This window comes from Cajanus cajan, chromosome 8 (genome assembly GCF_000230855.2).
Source record: "Cajanus cajan strain Asha chromosome 8, NIPB_CcT2T_4, whole genome shotgun sequence".
Lineage (NCBI taxonomy): Eukaryota > Viridiplantae > Streptophyta > Magnoliopsida > Fabales > Fabaceae > Cajanus > Cajanus cajan.
In genome coordinates this window covers 6903450-6924906 of record NC_138524.1, presented here as the reverse complement: position 1 = coordinate 6924906, position 21457 = coordinate 6903450, and the positions used below count along the sequence as shown (strand labels likewise).

The 21457-nt window shown below is 32.1% G+C and overlaps 5 protein-coding genes across 5 annotated transcripts; 2 read left to right on the top strand and 3 right to left on the bottom strand.

Moving 5' to 3' along the window:
- Positions 1–1673: 1673 nt before the first annotated feature.
- On the bottom strand, positions 1674–7167 carry LOC109798251 (UDP-N-acetylglucosamine (UAA) transporter family). The gene is made up of 11 exons (XM_020358456.3): positions 6907–7167; positions 6355–6468; positions 5982–6074; positions 5788–5853; positions 4350–4448; positions 3693–3772; positions 3092–3204; positions 2854–2942; positions 2579–2665; positions 2412–2480; positions 1674–2201 (listed from the first exon to the last, which is right to left on the bottom strand). Exons 1-11 carry the CDS (start codon positions 7036–7038, stop codon positions 2079–2081), a joined length of 1065 nt encoding a protein of 354 aa, XP_020214045.1. The 5' UTR covers positions 7039–7167; the 3' UTR covers positions 1674–2078.
- Positions 7168–7366: 199 nt separating this feature from the next.
- LOC109798742 (large ribosomal subunit protein uL23) lies at positions 7367–9038 on the top strand. Its single transcript, XM_020359122.3, has 4 exons — positions 7367–7427; positions 7509–7571; positions 7792–8155; positions 8749–9038. Exons 2-4 carry the CDS (start codon positions 7556–7558, stop codon positions 8831–8833), a joined length of 465 nt encoding a protein of 154 aa, XP_020214711.1. The 5' UTR covers positions 7367–7427; positions 7509–7555; the 3' UTR covers positions 8834–9038.
- Positions 9039–10396: 1358 nt separating this feature from the next.
- Positions 10397–10969, bottom strand: LOC109799297 (RING-H2 finger protein ATL80). Its single transcript, XM_020359842.2, has one exon. The coding sequence runs from the start codon at positions 10967–10969 to the stop codon at positions 10397–10399; it is 573 nt and encodes a 190-aa protein (XP_020215431.1).
- Positions 10970–11178: 209 nt separating this feature from the next.
- LOC109798266 (uncharacterized) lies at positions 11179–14330 on the bottom strand. Its single transcript, XM_020358473.3, has 2 exons — positions 13653–14330; positions 11179–12434 (listed from the first exon to the last, which is right to left on the bottom strand). The coding sequence occupies exons 1-2, from the start codon at positions 13686–13688 to the stop codon at positions 11529–11531; spliced, it is 942 nt and encodes a 313-aa protein (XP_020214062.1). The 5' UTR covers positions 13689–14330; the 3' UTR covers positions 11179–11528.
- Positions 14331–20249: 5919 nt separating this feature from the next.
- LOC109798985 (ATP synthase small subunit 6-A, mitochondrial) lies at positions 20250–20601 on the top strand. The gene is made up of 2 exons (XM_020359447.3): positions 20250–20459; positions 20555–20601. Exons 1-2 carry the CDS (start codon positions 20339–20341, stop codon positions 20599–20601), a joined length of 168 nt encoding a protein of 55 aa, XP_020215036.1. The 5' UTR covers positions 20250–20338.
- The last annotated feature ends 856 nt before the right edge of the window (positions 20602–21457 follow it).

Below are 21457 nucleotides of genomic sequence, written 5' to 3'. Positions count from 1 at the left end.
ATTTAACCTAGTGTAGGGATATGGAGTGAAGAGGAGAGATTTTTTTTTAAAAAAATCTTTTTTTGGTTCAATTTTTAGGAAGAAAGGAGAGCAAAATCTCCTAACTCAATTTTAACTCCTCTCCAATATTGAGAAGAATTTGGAGGAGAGGAGATGGATTTTAAAATATTTCTAATATAATATCCAAAATATTTTATTTGTTATTAAATTTAAAATTATAAAAGATACAAAAGTAAATTAGTTCTTAAAACTTTTTCCCTCTCCTTTAACCAAAGAAGAATTACCTCCTCTCAATCAAACAAATTTTTTAACTCTTTCCATCTATTCCATTAAAATCCATCCTCTTTCATCCCCTCATTTAAACCCAACAGACTTAAGGGGATGTTTGATATATGATAATTTTTTTCATACATAAGAGTTATGATTAAATCATAATTTTTTAGAATTTTGATTCTTAAGAATGGTAAAATATATATATTTAGTCATAAATAATTTTTTAGAATGTTTATAAATGTTAATTAAGAATCAAGAATTTTTATTGCATTAAATAATTAAAAAAAAAGGTAACATGACATTTTTACCACATTAAAATTTTATCTTAATCTCAAGAAAGTTAATTTTTCACATACACATGAGAATATTTTTATAGAAAACCTATGTAAAAACTATTCTCAAAAACTAATATTTCATAGGAATGCTATTTTTAAAATAACAATCCAACTGCAACAAACTAGTATTAAAGTAAACTTTATATTTGAAAAGTAATTACAACAAAAAAAGAAAAAAATATTAATAAATGATTGATGTTTAAGATAAATAATTTAACTTTAAATTGATAATAAAAAAACTATTTTGTAAAAATACATATTGTAAATATCAATTATAATGAAATTAAAGTTTAAGTGTTTATTTAAAAAAAAAAGTTTAAAAATTAATCAAAACAAAATTAAAATTTAAAAATTTATTAGAATAAAATTAAAGTTTAAACTACTTATTTGTAAAATAAGTAAAGTTTCATATAGGTGAATACTCTTTTTTCATAATGTATTAATTTAATAATTAAGTGTTGTTGAAGATACGAATAAAGAGTTCAAATGTTACTTTTAACATTTTTAATTATTTTTCTCTTATTCTCATATATCACATTTGTCAGTCCCACGTTACATACAAACTAAAATAAGGCAATTGTCGTATTCAGATACTTAATTAACTCAATTAAAATTCAAAGACTAAAATCATAAAAATATGATAGGTGAGGAAATGCATTTAAACCAAAATAATAATAATTAAATAATTAACTATTTTTTTAACATCACTCAAATTCGATTGTAAATATCTACAAAAAAAAAAAAAAAACATTGATTGCAACTAGAACTATTTTTTTTTGTTATTAAAAAAGCATTCATTACACATTTTTTTTACGTTTTATTTATTGTTAATAATTTTATTATACTTTCATCATTTTTATTTAATTTTAAGCGCCGATGTTAGCGATTCGCCAATTCCATCATTATTAATTAAAATAACGTCGACTTTGTTAAAATATAAAATATAACTTCTGGTTATTCTAAATAGCTAATTCTATTTGGACCTTGGAGTTCCTATCGTGGTGTGTCATATACTCATGAGTCCAAATGAAGTAAATTATCATAGATACTAATGATAAACACAACTGCATAAAAATTCAATTATGATTATAATGCTCATAATAAGAATATATCCGAATTAGTTTTTTGTGTCTTCCGAAATCTTTCCTCTCTGGTTAAAACCTTAAGAACAAAAATTCCCTTGGTGCTGACTGAATGACGACCCCAGAAATTAGCACAAGCCTTCTGTCCTGTCCTTAACAAAACACAACCAAGAAACAACCTTGCTTGAGCAAACACATTGAAACATGTTTCAATTTATAAACATTCTTTTGGCTTTGATCACAATTATTGATCTCCCCTATCAAAAAATGAGGGGTTAAGCTCCTATCATGTTCTTCATTGTTATCATTGGGATGCCAAATTAGGGGTTGTCTCTGTCAAAACTGAAGCTGTACCGTGACAGGTCAGCAAAGGCATTGGCCTCCATCATCATGGGTTCTCCTTTAAGTTATTTGAATTTCCATTTTGTACAGATTGTTCTACAGAAGAGGTTGTCTTTTCAGGTGCTTTTCTCATGAAGCTTTTGGCATAAATGGCGCCAAAGACAATTACCTGATAAATTTACTGGTGTTAATAGGCTTCTGATAATTCAACAAGAATATTAGGTCACATCTAGTGTGTGAGCTACCATGGTGTTTCAAAATAAGTATAGTGGGGACCAGTTGTGATCTAGCGGTAGAGAAACAATGAGTGTGATGCAAGACAGAGTGTAACATGATATATTTCATTATGATGTTCAATAAAGGTACAAGCAAGTCTTACAGCTCCAATCCACTGTTCCCAGCTAAGAGGATGGGCAAACCACACACATGATAGCATAATGCTTACTAACTGCAACACATTTAGAAATAAAATAAAAGATGGAAAACACAAATTAAAAAAAAAATGAAAGGAAAATGTAATTTATAACATTTGTCAGCAATAGTTACCTGTCTTGTTGTCATTATAGTAGCAAATGTTAGAGCACCAAATGTGCGAATTGTGTAGGAAATAAAAAATTGACTAGCTGTTGCAACCTGTGGAAGTTGATATCATGAAGAATTTCTTTAGTGAAATGGAAGATGGAGAAGGGGTATTTTTATATTTCTTTTAAAAAATAAAAGGCAAAAACACTGTAGATTTCACAGCTCAATTAAAACAGAAAGGGGAGCAAATTATCAACACTGAATTGTAAAATTCAAGGCAGAAGGGAAAGTTTTCTTACGGTAGAAAGCAATACAATGTCAAAGAAACAATCCTTGTGAATATAAACAAACTCTATTGCTGGTAATAAATGTCCTTGTATGATAAGACCTAAACAAAAATATCAGATGTCAAATCCAACCATGAAGCCGGAAAAGAAACAAAATTTGAGAAAATAAAAATGGAGACATGCAGATCAAGAAATGCTCATCAGAGAAAAGACAAATGTTCTGAATGAAATTTCACTGTCTGTGACCTACCTGTCAGGCTAAGAACACAAGAACACAAAGTAGTATAGAATATCTGATTATGTATCTCCATGTTATAGCCTTTAAACAGCTTATCTTGGAATGTGCTTGTAAAGCCGTCACACCTGTTAGACCAAAATAAAACTCGGTATGTGATTTAAAGAAAGACTAGCACGTGAATTTATTTTTATGACAAATTAAATGCTTAAAATAAATTGTCGAGAGCATAAAATTTGTAATGCTAGCCTCAATTTGAACATTAAGAATCTGCAAGAATGCACCAACTACAAAGTGTTACAAAATGATGTTTTAGCCATATAATATAATGTGGCTTCAAATAACCATTTTCTACAAGTCAACAAAAAAGAAGTTGAAATAATTAATCAGCTGTTCAATAAATCCGTAGACTTTGAAAGAGGACAAAAGAAAAATTATATGCAGGAAAGTATTGAGCTAATATGTAGGCGAGATGCTTTCCTAACAATGACAATAATCTGACATTAAAAATCTTGCATGTCAGAATGGGTGAATGTAGCACTGATTTTTTGATATTTTAGTGACAACACTTAAAATCACTTATCACTGAAAGAGGGATCAAGTTTTGTAGTTATACCCAAGATAACCCATCATTAGCAAAACGCCCCAAACAGTATTTTCTCTTCCTCTACCATATGGACTTATGTCGGTCCCTGCCTACAATGACAACACACAAAATTACATCAGCTTATTACAGAAGGCTGCCAGATTATCAATATTTTTTATGTATCTTCAGCAGCATGAGCAATCCAGAGTAAGGAAGCAATATCTGTGACAAAATGCTTACTCAATGGAAAATGAGAAAAAACAACATTTGTTATAGAAATGATCCAATCAGTTGATAAAAAATATATTCTGGTTAGACTTGCAAGTCAAAATACCAAAGGCAAGTCTACAGTTAACTACTCAATTATTAAAAGTGTATGAGTGGAATTTTGGATCCCATGTTACATATCTATGTGTCAAAGAATAAGCGGACTTGTAATTTTCATATGGGATTTGACAAGTCTGCACCATTCTTTCTCTGCTTTGGTACATCTAAATATAGAAGAATGTGAAAACTTGTTCATCCTGATCTTGGGAACAAAATATTGCATGCAGCCTTCTTAAAACCAACACTTAACAAACCTAATACACTAGCATATGAACATTCATAGTTGGTTCTAAATAGAAAAGAATAACATACAAAGCGAATGATGAAAGAAAAACAAAAACTAGGGTTACAAATGATTACGGGATACATGATGAACACTGAGCAGCCAAGAGTTACTACAAAGGCCAACAAATAGTCAGGTCCTCGATATCTCTTCTGCATTATGATAGTGCCCCAGACCTAAATAATATACAAAGGCAGGAATCAAGATTCAATGTGCAAGAAAGAATGGCACAAGATATTAACCAATCTTAGAATGCCACTTCATAACATGGAAGGAATAAACCATAGGCATAAAGATTGTGCATAAGATTTGACATTGGAAAGAGGAATGGGATTTGAGTCAAGAAGACATGCATGATGGAAAAAAATAAAAATAATGGCTAGGGCATTCTACTACACCACCTAGAATCCACCAAGTATAAACTGTATATTCACTTTACTAGAACACAGGGTAAGTCCTTGGAATAATATAAAGAGGCAAATAGAAGTTGCATCTCATTTCACACACAGCATGCCCTTTTACATGTATAAATGATAATCAACTTGTTACAAAAAAATACTTCAGACTTTCAAAACCCATATGATAGAATTAGGCCTTTATCTACTTCAGCCATAATTACTTATATTCAAAACCAAAATAATCAACTCAAATCTATATTATTGTCATGCATCAAAGAAACAATGGCATGTTTGTAATCTCACACCACATCTCCACTTGTCAATCCTCACAGGATATCTTTCTTTTGTGCATAGACTGCAGCCACTTCAAAATCATCTAATTCATCATTCTCAAAAGCCATATTCAAAAAAGCAAAGTATAGAGGATACATTCTTTTTGCTTGTCATGGTCAATTTGTTAGTGTCTCCCCCAAAAGAATGAAATTCCCTTCCTTCTCTCTCTCTCTCTCTCTCTCTCTCTCTAAGACCAAAACACAAGTATAGGAAAGGTTGGCATATCAAAAAAATAAAAAATAAAAAAAGAAATTCCGTACCATAATGAAGAATAAAGTTTGAAGGGAAAAAACATTACTATTTATATATATATATATATATATATATATATATATATAGAGAGAGAGAGAGAGAGAGAGAGAGAGAGAGAGAGAGAACCAGCCCAAGGTTGACCAATCTCAAAAATATTGTTCAACCAAATTTTCAGAAAAAATGAATCATTTGAAGTTTGAGGTCAAGTCACAAAATTCTACTTATTAGTAACATTTTCCCTCTTCATGGACTTGTTACCTCACCTTAAAAGGAGGTTGCTACTAGTGATGTCATTGAGAAATGATTCTGAGGCGAGAGAAAGAATTTGCATGAAGCATTCAGTGTTTAGGAACAATAAATTGTAATTACTACTATTCTTCATCAGTAGAAGCATCAGTAATAGAAAAGATGATAAATAAGCTACAAATAAATATGACTATATATCAATAATGAATATATCAATCAGCCAGAAATCATAAATATCAACATAAAAGAAATTTATATAATGGCACAGTACTAAAGCTTGACATACCATAACTGGTATCATTTTAGCACACTTTGCAAGAGTCTGAACAGGAAAACTAACATATTTGAGGGCCTGGAATCAGCAATAGGATACAAAAAAAAATGGGTATTAAATGACAGCCAATGGTAATAACGACTTATAGTGTGAACAAACAATGCATAGACACGTAGAGAGTATCACTATGCAGCATTCCACCTTACCTCATACTGACAACTTGTGGTCAGTATGTTTGACACTGACACAAGACAATACTTATAAATGGGAGCTACAGGATCCAATGCCTTTTTGCTTGCCTATAGAAAGAATGAAAATGATAAATTTCAGGAAATTTCTAGGTGAGCAAATGCAGTCATAAGAAAGGAAAGGTCGCAATTTCAAAAACTAAGTGCATATTTCGACACCAGTTCAGAAACCTCAAAAGTATTTTATACTCCGAAAGTAATAATTTTTTCCTTCTACATTTTTTACTTGGAATTCAGGAATATAAATTGGAAATTTTAAAAGCCAGTTCCCAACTTTTATCCAAATATAGCCTAAAATGTTCGGTAACAACGACATTTTCCACACACTTACCAGTAAAGCACCCGCCGAAACAGCAGACGTTGTGATTCGGTTGCAGAAAACAAGAAAAAGAGAATATTTGAAGTAGTCCTTGTTCACCCCATAAGGGACTCTCATGATCTTTTCCTGAAAAAAAACAAACACACGCACACATTTGTATAATATAACTCAAACAGGAACAGGACAATAGTAGGATTATCAAATAGGGATTTGACACTATCCAACATCACAAGACAAGAAGGTCCATAATAGCTTTAGTGTACCTAAAGTAGATGCTAGTTTAGATAATATATAAGCACCCCTACTTAAATTGCTAAAAAATAAGCATCAAGTGATATTCAAAACTAAGAAATTGAGAACACTTCAACCAAGAGGATTGTTTACCAGCTCATTAATGTGATTTTGTACCCTAATATAACAGCTATGTATTTCCAATTAGAACCACTACTACACACATTCACGCACAACCATGTAATTACAAATTTACAATTAATTTTAAGCAAGATAAGGAGATCGTGTGGTTCTATGAAAAATCGAAGAAAACGAAAACTTTGGCTAGTAAACCTGCAATACGCCATAGGTAACGAGGGTGAGCATGATTCCGGAGACCGCAAACGTGCCTTTCCACAACTTGTTCTCTCTCCAATTCGAATCACCCGAAGGAGAAGAAACCAAAGCAGAGGTTGTTTCCGCCATGTCCCAAACGCAAGCACAGCACTGACATAGAACACAACCAAAACGACGTCGGATTAGACACCGCGCGCCTCAGACTCCGTGCTCAGAGGTTACTTGTTGCCTCGTTGTGTTCTTTTCTCATGTTTCATGCGAGAAAAATGAATTGGTCCGCCACGTCAGCATTTACTATTTTTGGGAGACAGCAACGGCACTTGAACTTGCACTCTTGACTGAACATGGGCTGGTCAACTCCTCCTGCTGGGTTTCAAAACGGCCCATAAATTATATCCTTAATGGGCCTCGCCGGTTAGGGCCTAATTTGGGATATTTTGGTCATTTCGTTTCATCTCGTATATAAACGCCATAAACCAAACAGAAAAACCCTAGAGCCGGTTTGTTCCTCAGCGCTGGTTTGTGACGCTGCCCCGTACTCGAATAGCTTAATTTCACGCCTTTAATGGTTTCAAATTTTCATTTTTTTTTAATTTCAGGAATTAGGGATATTTGACAGGTAGAGTTTCTTCTCCTTCCGCGACTCATGGCTCCGGCTAAAGGTATTTTCGTGTCCCTCACTTCCTTTTTTTTTTAGTCTTTTTTTTTTTTTTCTAATTTTCCTTTTAACAGTTAGTGGAAGAAAATTTGAATTCAGTGATTGATTTTTTTTTTCCTTCATTTTATTAAGCATGTAATTAGGAGGAAGATTATGTTGTGTGAAAAATTAGGTTGGTTTTGGTTATTATTGTGTGTGACTTGAGTTAGGGTTTTTGTGTGCAGTTGATAGTTCTAAGAAGGGTGATCCAAAGGCACAGGCCTTGAAAACTGCTAAGGCAGTTAAGTCTGGTGCTACCTTTAAGAAGAAGGCAAAGAAGATCCGAACTTCTGTCACTTTCCACAGGCCTAAGACATTGAAGAAGGATAGGAACCCCAAGTACCCTCGCATCAGTGCACCACCAAGGAACAAGCTTGATCATTATCAGATTTTGAAGTTCCCTCTCACCACTGAATCTGCTATGAAGAAGATTGAGGACAACAACACTTTGGTTTTTATTGTTGACCTGCGTGCTGACAAGAAGAAGATCAAGGATGCAGTGAAGAAAATGTACGATATCCAGGCGAAGAAAGTTAACACCTTGATCAGGTGAGCCATAGTCTATGCAATGATTATTTAGTTTGACAGTAAAGTAGTAATAGTTTGATAACTCGTCAGTGCTAATGAAATTTGTAGAATGGTAGTGAATTTCATATTCATCTAGTGGGATGAGGCTATTGTTGCAGTGATTTTCATATTCATATTGGACGATTCTTTAGAAAGCCCTGTTATTTTGATGCATGACATTGGAGATAGTTTGTACTCCAGTGTGCGTCTTTCTTTTCTACCTTTAAGCAACCATTAAGGGGTGTTCCTGCTCTGTTTTATTGTCTAATTACTGGCCTGTGAATTGGTACTGGTTTGGTGCAATTTTACCATTAACGAGTTAATAATTTAGAGGACTAAGGGTAGGGTTGACAATGCCCCTTGCAGAATGTGGGGATAATGCTTGGGCTAGTATAATGTGGGGAATAATGCTCAGAGATAATAGACAGTCCTTTGAATGTTCCATTAGAGAATGTAGAACTGAACTATCTGGAATTGGTTTGAGATGCTCATTTAAAGTACCTGTGTTAATGTATTTAGTTTACTTCAATATGAGGTATTTCTGCTACAATTTCTTAATTTGATTTCTGTTGCAGGCCTGATGGCACCAAGAAGGCATATGTTAGGTTGACCCCTGATTACGATGCATTGGATGTGGCAAACAAGATTGGGATCATCTAAGGTAGTACCTGGGTACTATTTTAATGTTAGGCAGTTCTATGGTGATTCGTGATGGAAACCTTTTAAAAAAGGATAGGTTTTATATTTTGTGCTTTGTTATTTTGTATCTTTTGGCTCAGTTGACACTAAGCAGACATTGTGTTTCAATTTTGACTAGAGAGTTGTTTAAATTGTTGATTGAAATGAGCATGTTAAAATTTTCTAATTTTTAGTGATTAGGCTAGCTCGTTGAATCTGAGGTTGATGAGTGTACCGCAGCCAGTTGGATATCGCCTAAACTACTGTGGTGTTAATCAAATTGTCAAGTACACAGTCCAGTATATTTAAGGGACACTTTGCGGCCTTTAAATATCGGTAGAGCCAACCTACAAAGGATACATGATAAGCAAAATTGTGAATGAACAAGCCAACAAGGGATAATAAATAACTTAATGTTGTAAGAAATTTGAATTTAGCATTTGTTAAGCTTTTACTATGGAAGTTGGAGTTTTGGAAAGATTGAATTAGCAGGTTTGGCATGAGAATTAGTTATATCTGGAATTCAAAACAGAAAAGATCACTGATTATGTGGAGGATTTCTTAGGGGAGAAAGTCTTGTCTTTGGGTTGATGGAAAGAGTTAAAAATCTATTCTTTTTTTAGTGTTTCTTTTACCGTCCAATTAGAAAAGGGGGGGTATGGGGTATTCCCCCTTTCTGATCTATTTTACTCGACTTTAATCTGATTCAATTAAAGGAAAGCGAATATAATTATTTTACTTCTAAATTATAAAAAAAAGAGTATTTTATTTCTTTATTTAATTAAAATCTCTAATTAAAGAATGTGTAAATAGAGGTCTGGATGGAAATTTTGTTGGGTGATCTTGGTTTGAGTTGATGCTTATTGTTTGATTAATTCCAACTTGAATGTCTTAAAATATCTCGAGATAAACAAATGTAAAATAAGGATATATATTATAATTAATAAAAAGTGGTTCAAATACGAACTTTCAAAACACCTCCCTTTTGTGAGATAAGCATTAAATGGGAAGATGATATGAAAATTGAAATGCAATATGAAAGGTGTTTTTCGTGTTATTTTTTTAAACAAGATTAGAGTCTTCTGATATTTTATGTGTTTACCATTCTCGTTAAAATGCTTAATGCAACTTCAAGTATTGTGCGTGTAACGTATGCAAGATCAGTGTTTACTTTTAAATAATGACCGGTTTACGAATTTTAATAGTTGTGTTGTTCATTGATCTACAAACATAAGATTGGACTCCCTGGAACTAAATCGTATCATCGTACTAAGATGCATGAGGTAAAACAATAGTTTCGTTGTGTTCCCTCAAAGATCACTTAGCGACCAAACACATGAACAAACCAAATTCAACCCTCCTTAGCTGTTAGCATTCCATCCAGATTCTATTTACCAGCAATCACGATATGTATTGCCAGTATACCTTTATATGATTCTCCTCATTCCCCGTGTCTTCTGGGCTATATCTAAAAAAATATCAATACCAGCAAACAAGAGAGATTGAGAGAACAACAGTTGGGGTTGGAAATCAAGCAGGACTTGACTAATATCGTGTAACAGGCAGGTTTTCAGATCCACCGGGTTGATTCACCCTTTCTTGGGTAAAATCTTCTCCCCTTAAAGACTCTAGCAATGTGTGGGGAGAAAGCGAACACTCTAGGAGGTGATGATGGACAAATGATCTACAAAGGGGACAATTTGAATGAGACTGAAACCATGTGTCAATGCATAAAACATGGAAGCCGTGGCCACAGTGTGGAAGATGTTTCAGCCACTCCCCTTCCTCAAACTCTCCAAGGCAAATAACACAGTCAACACCAACTGTCTTGTCTTGTTCTCCCTCATTTTTCTTGAACTGAGACGTTGGAAGAGACTGCACCACAGAGAAATCCAATCCACGGCTTTGAAGCTGCACAGAAGGGTCATCGGCAATGGACTCATCTAGAAGTCTCCTTTGACCCTGGTTTCTGCCACTGCAAATTCCGCACATCAGACGCTTAAATAAGCCGAAGCAATCACCCAGTGTGATAAAGATAACGCACACTACAACAATTGATATAACATCCTCTAGCTTCCAATTCCCAGGGTCATCAGATTTCCCAGAAGCAGAAGACATGTTAATGAAGATAAAGTTTACAGAGTTTGTCAACAATAGCAGTATACGGACACCAAACGTTCAAACCGAAGAAGTAGATGATATTAACGATTCTTCATTGTAATCACTGACAACCCTTGTCCTAGATACTATCAAATGTTAAAAAAACTTATTTTTTGTGACATGCAATAAGGTAAACTTAAAATTTCTAAAGCAAAAATATATTAATTATAAATGAGTTTAATTTTTATGAATTGAGTAGACTTGTACAATATCAACCAGTCAGAAATCATCTTAAACAACTTATGAAAGTCAACAAACTTAAATTCTATAACTAAATGTGGGTAAAAAAAAAAAAACCTATGCTTTCTAATTAAACTTAATATAGAATACTATTTGATGATTATTGGCAGTCAAAAGCTTACATCACATAGATGCAAATTAGATTTAATATATGAGTTTAATCTTCCTACGTCTCAAATGGAGGGCTCCCAATATTTTAACTAAAACCTAAAAGGCTATCTATGCTGCTTGAATCAAAAGCAGGGTGTGCCATTCGCACCGATCCATGTAACTCCATTTACACAGTGGAAGAAAAGGTCTCGGGGATAAAAATTTCATCAAAACATTGATGCCTTTGCCGCTTCCTTGATGGTGCTACTTGGATGCCAACACCAGAAGATGAATTCAACTGCCATGCATTGTTCCATGAACCAGTAGTTTGACTTTGACCAGCAAAGTTGAGCATGGAAGCTGAACAAGTGGAGGGAGCATTTGATGAATGCAAGGGTGAAAGCTTTGGTTTTAGAAGTGAATTTCCAGTGTCTCCAAAAGTGTTAGGCTCAATGCTAGTGGTATCACACTTTTTGATGGCTAAGGGTGGAACTGGAAGTTTGAGGTTTTGTAAAGGAGGGGGGTTTCTCCATGTAGGAAGTGGCCCTGCAAGGAGCAAAGTTTTAAGCAATGGACCAGCATCCACCACAGCCTGAAGGAGTTTACCTTTTTGAGGCAAACCTCTTTCTTTGGCAATACTATCTATGATTGCAGTGGCAGTATCAGACACGGGCTTCTCTGAAGGGGCCATCAAAGCATGTGTTGCTGAGAAATTGATGTCCTGAACAACCAAGTGCTGATTGAGATAACTCATTTTGTTAATAGGGTCAACTGCATTGATGTTTGTAAACTCTGGAGAAGAGACAGTGTCAAAGAAGGAATCCACTTGGGAACCACTATTGTCAGATTCTGTTATGCTTGAGTTTGCCTTAGCATAAGGGAACATCATAAAGCTTTGGTTATCAAACACGTTTTGCAAATTTGTTGGGCTAGAGGGCATGAGTTGGTTCATCAATTTCTGTAGCTGACACCTTGCTTCATCCCTCTCTTTGTAAGCCATATTTAACAGATTGAACAGTTCTGTTCTCACAATTTTCATGTTCTCAAGTTGAAGGGTGGCATTGATAAGCTTCTGCCTTAACTCGTGTTCTCCCTGAAAAATCAAATTGGAAAACGTTGGTGTTCATATAAGGAAGTCAAGGAACCACTTCTGTGGTCTAATGCTGCCACTATCATTGACTGAATGCACGTTAATTACACGGTAGAATTTTAATAACCAGCTTTACAATTGGTGGTAAACTAACAACAGAGAAAGCGACACTCAAACTTCGCATTAAATGGGAGATTTGACACCAGCTTTCCTTTTAGATTATGACAGATTATTGGCATGAGTTAGGTTTATGAGTACATCAAATGGTGCATGAATCAAGTCCAAAAACTATTTCAAAGTAAGATAAACGTAATCTCAAACACCCATAAAAAAGAATTTTTGGATATATTGGATATAATAGGTAGGCGAAAATTAGGCTCTAATTGATCAATTTCCCTGTGTCCAAATAAATAAAAAGACACAGTATTTATAGAAACAGCAATAATACGGGTATTAGAAAAAATTAATTTGAGGAAAAGGATCAATGATCAAACTATCACACTAGTTTTCCTAAATAAATAAAATATCATTAATAAACAATAATTGTCAAGGAGGAACAATAGGTAGAAACAGGGTCAACCAATAAATTCTGTAACAGATAGCATAAAAATGATAACGGGTCTGGAAATTAATGCACCCTCTCCTTCTTGCAGAAGGTTTAACCAAGACAGAAAACCAAGTGCAAAAGAAATAAAATCGTATACAGAATAAAACAACCAAGAAAGTAATCTTTTTACTATGTTTAAATTTTACAACCTTAGACCTCAAACATTATATCCCAACATGTTTTCCTTTAACTGGTTACGGTGTTTTTTTCTTCTTCTAATTATTATTAAAATTTGAATTTTATCCCAATATATTTTTTCCTTTAATTTAATGAATACACAAGCAGTAGCCATTTACTGAGACAAAACAAGCTACACTTTCTTGTGTTATCTTTCAAACACTCTCACCAGTTTGATCCTTTTCCACCCACAATTCATCTCAAAAGATTCAATAAACAAAAAGGCAATGAATCGGTTACGAAGACAGAGTCTTGAAGGAACAAACTTGATCGCATAAAGAATATCAATCATGAAAGTGAGTAATACCCAATGAAAGAAGGTATAAATGCAAATGTCATTTAATGGAAAAGGGTCTCTGCAAGACAGAAATTCTAGTCAAGGATGCAGGAGAATGAAAGTACAGAGAAGAACAAAGCATATATATGAAACAACCCACCTCATGGTAAATGAACACCGAATCCAGGTTTTCCATACTTAGCACCTTCTATTTGGGAAGAGAAAATTTGAAAGCCAAATATTGGTATTGGAAATTAAACAAATGTGTACGTATCCCCTCTTATATTTATAGAGAAACCATGTTTACATTTTATAAGACTATAGGGTAAAAGGGACGAGACTAAGGAATAGGAAGCAAGAGTTATGGAAAGTCAAGGCTTGATCACAAAAAATCCAGAGGACTAAGTCCCTGTCATGAATGCCAAAATCTTCCTTGAAGAATAAATTGTAGTTCCCATTTTTGAGTATGATATATGATTCGGGAATCCCTGAAATCCTCCCATTCTTTCAGGAACTCTGTCTCTTCTAACATTTATGTCTTTGTGGTCAATTATTTAATTCAGTTAAAACTTTCCTTGTTTGATCCCTCTCGCCATTTATTATATAAGGGTGATGATAGATGAATATATTTTTTTTACTCAATAAATAAATGTTTAATACGTTATTTCATCCATGAAATTTTTTTAATAAATATCTAAACTAAAAAAAATTATAATCAAATCTTTCATCTATTTATAATTTTGTAATTTAGTTCCTAAAATTAGATATTTGTTTATAATTTATGACCTTTCACAAAATATTTTTATATTATTATATTTGAACAATCACATTAAATTTTTATTTCATGTCATTATCTTTATATATCATGTTTTAATCTTTACCTATAAAAGCCTCCACTATTTTAAAATTCTTATGAGTAGGATAATCACAAAACAAAAACAAAAATTAACCAGTAGAAATTAAAACTTGATAAATATTGATAATAACATGAAATGATAATCTAATGTGATTACTTAGGTTTGAGGATGTAAAAAAAAATATTTTGTGAAATTTCATATTTTAATTGAATTTCTAATCCTAGGGACTTAAATACAAAAAGCGTAAAAAAGATGAAAGGCTCAATTACAATTTTTTTAGTTTAGAGATTTAATTAAAAAAAAGGGAATAAATGATGAATTAAGTTATAAATAAATAAATTAATACTTTCATAATTATTTATATTTATACATAGGGTAAGTATCAAATGAGAATCTTCTCTTTTATTGCACTTAAAATGAAAAAAATGAAAATTATTAATAATAATATTTAAATTTAAATAAAAATAATTAAAAATTAAAATTACAATTTAATAATTATCGTCTCATTTATTACCACTATTATTATTACCCACCTTTTAATTAAATTTTATTTTGTTTCTGATAACAGAAATAAGCAAAGCTTGCTTCATTCGTCTCGGATACAATAATAAAATTTTATGTTTACTAACATTAGATTGTGGCTTACCTTGCATCTCAATCAAATTATCCAAATTATTCTGACCCTAATGTTACCTTAGTTAATGTAGTTAGCGCACACAAGGTACGAATTAAAACTTTTCAGTACTTCTTCGCTGCAGTACTACAACAATCATTCGTATTTTAAAATGAGCATTTTCGTTAAAATAAAGCCTGCGTACGACAAAACCGTTTTTTAATAAAAAAAATTGAAGTCATAACACCTTAATACGATGTATCTTGCACCTCAAAACATGCATTTTGTGAGTGATTATACGTGCAAGCAATGTTTGCTTTTGTCTAATTATGCACCTCTTAAGGTTGACCCTTTTGCAACTCTACTAAACATATAAAATTCTTACGCTGTTATAACCGACAATTCTATTGTCCTCATGTAGATTCAATTTATTAGAAGTAACGGTGATATATAAGTCACATGGTTGATGTAACTAAAGATTTAGTTAGAATTGTTCAAAGGTTTTTTTTTTTTTTTTAATATAACGACAACAACAAAATTATAATAGATACCAATGTTCTGCCATGTTCAAAGCTTTTATCAAAAAAATATATATAATATTCAATACTATCAACGTATTTTGTAATAAATTTTTAGCAAATAAATTTATTTTTCAATTTTGTAATAATCATCCTTAAACTCATGAATTGTAAAACCGTAATAAAAATATCTAAAAGTACAAGAATATTTTTTTAAAAGTGAATTTAGTACAAAATCAACATTTAATAATAAAGTGTGTACGAGTGAATTAAAAACTAAATGCATTTATTCATACACTTTGTTATTAATTGTTGACTTTGCTATATATGTGAGTAAGAAATATCTTATATTAAGGCTTTTTAGTGAAAAAAATTTGTTAGTGTATAATCTAGAATGTCACATATCAAACATTTAGATAAAATATTTTGGACTTATAGAGTTTAGACTTTATTTCAGTATAATCCAGTTATGATCCAAACTAAAGACAAAGTGTTGACATAGTGTCGTTTTTACTTTATTTAGTTGAGGAAGAAAAATAAAAGGAGAGAAAAGAAAAAAATTAGAAAATAAAGTGAATTTTTAGTTGATTAGGAGAAAAAAAAAAGTGGAAGGAAAAAAATACATATTATTTTTTTATTGAATAAAAAATGAAAGAAAAGAAAGAAACATAATTATCAAATGACATTGTCCTTAAGCGAAAAATAAATATGAAATGTAATAAGATAAAATAAAATCATGAAATATACTTTCAATAATACAAAACAATACTAATCAAAATATAAGATAAATTAAAATAATATTTTACCACTTAAAATAAAAATAATATATAAAAATTAATTTAATGAAAATTTTATTTATTTTTCATTCAATTTTACTCTCAATCTCTTTTCAAAGTGGAAAAAAAAACACAAAATTTGGGGGAGACCATAAAAAATTTATTTCCTCTCTTTTTTCTATACTAACCAAATAAGAAAAAACACAATCTCTTCTCTCTCTTTTTCCTTTTTTTTCTTCTTATTTTCCTCTTATTTTCATGGTACCATAATAGGCTTTATGAGGGCAACAATTTGGAGGCTGAAGTGAACTCTACAACAAAAACATTAACTAAACTTAATTAAATAATTTAAATTATTAAGAAGAATTTGTTGTATACTCATAAACACATAACAAAAAGGTTAAAAAAAAAAAAGCAAATCAAAGAATAATATTCAATATACCAAAATAATTCAATGGTTATGTTTTAATATGACTTAAAACATCTAAAAAGATATATTTAATGTTTGCGAAATTATAGACACACAATAAAACATTCCTTTCTTTTGTTTTTTCTGAAATAAGGAGCTAGCTAGGAGCCTAAGCTTAAAAGATTCCTTTCTTGAAAAAAAATTAAAAGATTCATATATTCTTTATATAATAAATATTATTTTTAACATAATATTTTTTCATTTTAACTAAATTACTCTTTTGATCTGTTTATTTATTTAATTGGTTGAATTTGTCTCTTTTATTAATAAAAAGTTTAATCTGGTTCCTTAGCCTTTAAAAGCAATAAAATATTTTCATTTCTGTCAAAATTAGGTTACTTTTTGTACAAGTAACAAAATAAAAAATTGTCACTTTGTTAGATTAAATTAAACAAAAAATAATAATATTATTATATTGTTTTTAAAAATTAAACAAGATGAAAAGAGTAATTTATCCTTCGTATTCGCTCCCTTCTTAAAATTAAGGAGAATGTTGGAGCAGATTATTATATCGACGTTTGTGATGCTTATGAAAGAGCATAAAAAGCCATGAACCATAAACTTGTGCAAGTTATTGGTACGAGGGTGTCCTAACGGGTAACGACTTAACCTGTCACTTCAATCATGTACATTTTTATTTGTTAATTCGTTTCCTTTCCTATGACTTAACATTTTACATTAAGATTTTGAATAAGATGATTGAATTTTTTACGTTAGGCACGCAATAGTGTCTGATTGATCCGTTTTTCGTATTTGGCATAGTACAATGGTTGTCTTTTGTGACAGCGTCGAGTGTGGCGACAAACCAATGAGGTTGTTTGTTTGTGGAAGCGCACATGGCGATTAGGTGAAAGTCATGTGGGGAGGCCAAGGTAGAGACACGTTGTGGAAAGTGCGAGTCAGCAAATAAGTCTCACTCACTCGCTCACTCGCAACTCGCAAGTCACAACACAAACATTGCCACGAACCAATCAATGACGACCCTCTTCCCACGACACTTGGCGTGTTCATCGTGTGCCATGACACATGCAATTGCAAACCCAATATATAGATAGATTAATTATTCACTTACAACTTTAATTACCTTTGATAAAAAGGTATATGGGTTAAAGATATTTTTTTATATAAATAATTCACTTACACGTTCCTGAGGCTGCGAGCTACATATATATACACTGACTTCAACAAAAAAAGAAAGCCTAAGCCATTATGGTTTCATTAGCCAGACTTATCTTCCATTTCGAGCAGTCCACAAACGGCACCACCGAAGACCCAAATTAAAATGAACTTGTTTGTTTTTTTATCCATTAACAATGCCATTAATTTGTTCGTATGTTTTGTTTTATTTGACGCTGGTATCTATTAATTGACCTGATGAGTATACTTAGGTTCCCATATATTCATTCTGCCCTTTCATATTACTAAGCAACGGCACTCACAGAATTGTGGTTCTGTAAAAACAGGAAAAAAAAAAAAAAAAAAAAAGCTAGTGGGAGACAATTACAAAATATTTATAAAATTAATGAGTTTAATCTACATAACTCATGTCTATGGTCCATGATATTTTGTGACCATTGAAGTCAACACCCAATGAACTACCTTTCAACAGTATTTTTGTGGCATCACATCGTTTTGGACGTGTTTCTGTCTAATATCGCGTTCTATAGCTAGTGGACGCAAAATTAGGGCATAGAAAGAAATTAAAAGTGACTTAATTGCAAGTTACTCGCAGACACACATCCATGGTTCAAAACATGATTCTAGTAGTGTATCACAATAATCAAACTTGCAGTTGCGGTCTTGAACCCAGAGTTATAAGACATTCACACACACATACGTTGCTGTCTTTGATCCGAAACTCGAAGTATGTATGGTATATAATTAGATATTATTGTATGTGACAGGATAAAGGAACATAGTTCCCAATATTATTGTAACTTACGGGCAGTTTTACACAAACCCTGCTATTATGCATATTGCTTTTGCATCTTCATATCTTGAGAAGGAATACGTCTTATTATTTCTCTAAAATATGCCTAATTATTTCAATGTTTTTTATTGGTGTTGAATTAGTTTGAAATTTACTCTTTATCCGATGTTTTTCTTTGTTATATGACTTTTAAAGTTTAGGTTGAAATAAAAGTTAATGATCATCGATGTACAAAAAAGTTATATATCAACAACATATGTGAAGTTTTGTGTTATATATTTACACACAACAACATTCCCTATTGTTATTTTTACTATTGCTACTTGCTATTATCGCTAATTGTCGTGAAAATTCATTTTGGAACATCTAAATATGAAAGTAAACATGTTGTAAATATAGTTTGTCCAGTTTAGGTTTAAAATTTTGTATTAATATTTGAAAAATGAAATTTACAAAGGTTAAAGTTAAATTGATTTTAATTTTAAAAAAACAACACTTACGTTGAAATTGAACCAAACTTTATTTTGTTACTAAGTTCGATCCCCACTAATAAAAGCAAAACCATTGCATTTTAACCATTACTTTTTAGCAAGTGTGAAAGATTTTATTCGAACTAAATTATATTTTGTTGCTAAAAAGAGGAGATGAAGTTTGTGAAACTTACAAATTCTAATTAATTTTTTCATTGCATGCCATCTTGAATTACATCATTTATATTCCCGGGCTGTAAATATTGATTTATTTTTTTCTCACATCACCAAAATAAGGAGATGTGAAAAGAGAGAGAGAGAGATTATAAACAGTTAATTTTAATAAAAAAAAATATCTTAAAAAATGAACCCACTTTTTAATTTAATTCACTTGGCTTGTAAGGTAAAAGGCAACAAAATAAAATAAGAGAACAAGAGCAAATAAAATTTTATTGAAATTGTAAGGACTAATACTCTCTTAGTAGCACTACCACATGGTAAGAAGCTAATATCCCTTTTCTTCTTAAAATTAAGATAAATTACTAACGACTATCAATGATAATTTATAACAACAGATAAAGTGATACTTTTTCTCCTAACTGTTTTTTATCTTCATTTTTAATATAACTATTTTATCTTTCAAAACTCCTATGAAAAACAAACTCATTTATTTTTATCTAAACTTTTGTTTTTATGTGTTTGTCTTTTAACCTCTTTAAACATCGCACATACATTTTTATTGTAAATAAAATTTTCTTATTATTCATAAAATTATTATTTCTCTCTCTCTTTCCATCTCTTTTTCTTCATCATAGTGGCCATCATCTTCTTATTGCTCTCAATTTTTTTTTCAGAAAATAAATAGAGGTGTTCAACTCCACTAGTAATGGATAAAACAAATTTCTAACCACTATGACTTTTTCAGCTAAGCAGTACGCGTTTGTTAAAGAAAGACCACCCTTAAGTAATGCAGATTTGCCGTTCTATTTGGGCTTCAAAGCCCAGAGCAGTCGAACGAATTAGGCTTGGTGGTCAGGGCCACTTTTAGGAGCCCAATTAAATTTGGATTGGGCCCACGTGGCGTGATAACGGTGAAACCTGGAAACCCCATTAGATCTGCGATTTGGAAGCTGCGACTACAAGAAGGAGCAGCAGAAACAAACGCGAGTGAGGCATAGTATCGTATCGTGTTAAGAAAAAGAGAAGAAGAAAAATGCGAAAGTTCGATCCATGGCCAGTTTTCTTCAAGCGCGAATGGAAACGGACATGGCCATTCCTCGTTGGATTCGCCATCACCGGAACCATAATCACCAAGTTTTCTCTCGGCCTTACCGGTAAACCACCGCGCCCTCTCTCTCTCTCACCGATGAATTGTGTTTTCCTTTTTTGACCTAATCGTAATTGACTATCTCTCGTTTTTATTTGGCAGAGGAAGATGCTAAGAATTCGAAATTCGTTCAGGCGCACAAAAGGTAACCCTATCTGCGTGTATTTTTCGTTTATGTTTTGATGTTTGTTATGAGTCTGGTTCTGTTGTTTCTGATTGTTGAAAAATTAGGCAGTGGAGTTTGTAGATTCGTGTTGTGTAGTTTCTGAACTTTCATGTATTGGAAAATGACGAGTCCTCTTTGGTATTTCGTTGCACGTAGAAGTTATACTTTATGTTATTGAGCGTGGTAGCGATTCAAAGCGGCGAATGACTTCGTTTTTAGTTATCGTTTTTTGTGTAGATAAGTTGTGGTAATTCATGTGCTTGATTTTCATTGAAGTCTGATATTCTGGAAGGGAAAATAATTTATGCTGATGGAAGCAAATTGTTAATACTCGGCACTTTTTCCCATCACCTTTGAAATTCATTTAAAAGTTAGAGAATGATAATGTTTTGGGCCTTTTGGCTTGAATTGAGGATGATGAGCAATAACTCGTTATTGTCTTTTGATTTTACATTGCATTTTGTTTTTATCACTATATGCTTGATTGTTTGTAAGCTTTATTTGATTATCACATGTTCTTAGGCATGCAATTAAATTTATGGATTCTGATAATTGGACATTGTATTGTTCATTTATTCCAGGTCCAGGTGATTTCTGAGTCGTGACATTTCTGCTGGCTTTGCACTGTGTTAGGTTTGTCAAGATTACTTTGCCTGTTTCGATTTTATGGATTTGTAATAACAGAAGAGAGATGTTCTAGATAGTCTCTCTAAGTAATTTCTGATTTGAGTTATTTCCTTTTTTGTAATACTTATCCTACTTTGAGTTTCTCGTTTTATGCACTCGCCATAATCTTGGGGAAAATAGATTTTATAACAGTGTACAATTTTCCTTGCTGA

What these genes read in the sequence shown, in the direction of transcription:
- LOC109798985 (XM_020359447.3), top strand. Translation starts at nt 20,339, where the DNA reads ATGCGAAAGTTCGATCCATGGCCAGTTTTCTTCAAGCGCGAATGGAAA. An exon ending in GTTTTCTCTCGGCCTTACCG is followed by an intron (nt 20,460 to 20,554) that starts GTAAACCACCGC and finishes TTTATTTGGCAG; the next exon opens with AGGAAGATGCTAAGAATTCG.
- LOC109798251 (XM_020358456.3), bottom strand. Translation starts at nt 7,038, where the DNA reads ATGGCGGAAACAACCTCTGCTTTGGTTTCTTCTCCTTCGGGTGATTCG. An exon ending in TTTCGGCGGGTGCTTTACTG is followed by an intron (nt 6,075 to 6,354) that starts GTAAGTGTGTGG and finishes TTCTTTCTATAG; the next exon opens with GCAAGCAAAAAGGCATTGGA. An exon ending in CCACAAGTTGTCAGTATGAG is followed by an intron (nt 5,854 to 5,981) that starts GTAAGGTGGAAT and finishes TGCTGATTCCAG; the next exon opens with GCCCTCAAATATGTTAGTTT.
- LOC109798742 (XM_020359122.3), top strand. An exon ending in AAAGTTAACACCTTGATCAG is followed by an intron (nt 8,156 to 8,748) that starts GTGAGCCATAGT and finishes TTTCTGTTGCAG; the next exon opens with GCCTGATGGCACCAAGAAGG.
- LOC109799297 (XM_020359842.2), bottom strand. Translation starts at nt 10,969, where the DNA reads ATGTCTTCTGCTTCTGGGAAATCTGATGACCCTGGGAATTGGAAGCTA.
- LOC109798266 (XM_020358473.3), bottom strand. Translation starts at nt 13,688, where the DNA reads ATGGAAAACCTGGATTCGGTGTTCATTTACCATGAG. An exon ending in CGGTGTTCATTTACCATGAG is followed by an intron (nt 12,435 to 13,652) that starts GTGGGTTGTTTC and finishes TTGATTTTTCAG; the next exon opens with GGAGAACACGAGTTAAGGCA.